The sequence below is a fragment of the Asparagus officinalis genome, chromosome 10, assembly GCF_001876935.1.
Source record: "Asparagus officinalis chromosome 10, Aspof.V1, whole genome shotgun sequence".
Taxonomy (NCBI): Eukaryota; Viridiplantae; Streptophyta; class Magnoliopsida; order Asparagales; family Asparagaceae; genus Asparagus; species Asparagus officinalis.
In genome coordinates this window covers 57,992,155-57,994,112 of record NC_033803.1, presented here as the reverse complement: position 1 = coordinate 57,994,112, position 1,958 = coordinate 57,992,155, and the positions used below count along the sequence as shown (strand labels likewise).

Sequence of the window (1,958 nt, the reverse complement as noted above, 5' to 3'; positions counted from 1 at the left end):
GGATAATCAATGTAATGTAGAGGAGCCTAATCTTTGTTCATCCATGGTCACTGCAGATAAGTCCATATGCTACAATTTTAAAAAATAAAATAAAAATAAAAACTGAATGTGCTCGGAGAGAGTAGCATGCACAATATAGAGCCATTTGCACTGATAAACATCAAAATCTCAAATGACATGTCAGTTTTCTGCTACAAAATTTTTTTTTTTTTTTTAGATCGATGAAAACTATAATTGAATTCAACAACTTACGCAAGATCGGCGCAATCCGAGAAGTTGAATTAGGATTCGATCGGCATCAAACTAGAATTTGATCGGCGTCAAAGCTTTGGTCGGCATCGAACTAGGGCTTAGGCAAAATTAATCTAGGGTTTTGGAGAGGAGAGAATGGGGGAGGAGGGAGGGGGGGGGGGGGGTTTTAGGGAGAGAGAGAGGTGAGAGATCGGGGAAAGTCGGCGACGTGATTCCGTCTCTCCCTCGTTTTCACCTGGGCAATGAGGAGAAAGGGGAAAAGAAAAAATAAACATAGATTGGTTTTTCTGTAGTGAAAATTATTATTTTTTTCTTTCAAACCAATCAGTGGAAACTCACTTCCTCTTCTATTTTACTTTCCTTTCTCTCCCTTTCTATCAAACCAAACAGAGCATTAAAGATTTTGCTCTACAAATACTGCAGGCACAAAAAAGGTACCATGCATAAAGAACCTCTGAATAGTTGGAGAAAACAAAATGAAATGAGTCGCATGTGAACCACAACACTTCAATCATTTTCCTGTCCAAAGAGTTGCAAGTACTAAGATAACAAAGTACAGAAACTAGGAAATAAGGCTCAAAAAGCATCACCCACAACACCGTGGAAACAAAATGCTCGGCCAAATCAACATTTTTGTTTACGTAGGTGCTCATCATTAAAAAAAAATCCTATCAACACTCATCACACACTACCCACCACGTCTGACAGGCTAAAGAGTGCCACAAAATATACAATGTAGAAATATAGAGCCTGAAGGATAAGTTAATGACTATTTCCTGTGCTAAGGCGAATAGGCAACCCTATCACTCGTTATCACCACATGTGAGAGCCAAATGAGTACTATAAAAGAAAGGAAAATGATTTAAGGACAAAAAATATGGGACCAAGAGAGGGGACATGTGAGGTGTCCCCTCCCTATTGCATAATGAGTTGGCCATGCCAACTCATTATGCAATATATAACAAATAGGCGAAAGTCAATGATTATTTTTTTTTCATGCCAGCGCATTGAGGCCATTTGCAAGAAGGGGGGAAAAAATCCTTGTCCTTAATTGAAAATCAAAAGATATGAAGGGGATCTCCACTTAGAAAATCCTGAAGCACCATGTGTTGCAGCAAAAAACTTAGGAGTTGGATGATTATTAAGCACCAACTTTAAAATCTGTACTGGAAGTATCTCCCTGTATGATTTTTCTATGGAGGAACTCCCAAGGTAATTTTCTCTCGCATGCACAGGCAGAGAAGGACGAAAGGAAACTAATTGGCACTGGTAACTGCCACGGGTGGAGCAGGTGCAGCCGCTTGCTTATTTCCAAGGAGAGGGGAGAGTGCCTTGACCACAATACTCATATTGGGCCTGAACTCAGATTCATATTGCACGCAAAGAGCGGCAACTGCTGCAAGCTGCAGATACAAGGGAGACTTCTATCAGCTTAGGGGAAGGTATAAAGGAAAATGCAAAATTTATTGGTATATTTCACATAGACCCCTGAACTTTATAAAATCCACAAAAGACGCATGATGTACGTTCACAAACCCCCGCTAAACTATCAGATTTTACCAAGAAACAGAGTCCACGAGTCTGCTTAAAATGGGTATTTTTTTTTCCTTTTAACTAGATCCATTAACTCTGTTATGGGGTCTATTGAGAAATTTGGAAGGTTTGAGGGGTTTTTGTGGGATACTCCCAAAAAGTTCAGGGGTTTA

General features: G+C 39.7%; 1 protein-coding gene across 1 annotated transcript in view; it reads right to left on the bottom strand.

The window, feature by feature from the left end:
• LOC109825530 (PTI1-like tyrosine-protein kinase 3) overlaps positions 735–1,958 on the bottom strand; it is a 13,262-nt gene continuing 12,038 nt past the window's right edge. The window contains exon 8 of the mRNA XM_020392380.1: positions 735–1,655. Within this exon, the coding sequence (XP_020247969.1) occupies positions 1,509–1,655 (147 nt within the window). The 3' untranslated portion in view covers positions 735–1,508. The remainder of the gene's footprint in view (positions 1,656–1,958) is intronic.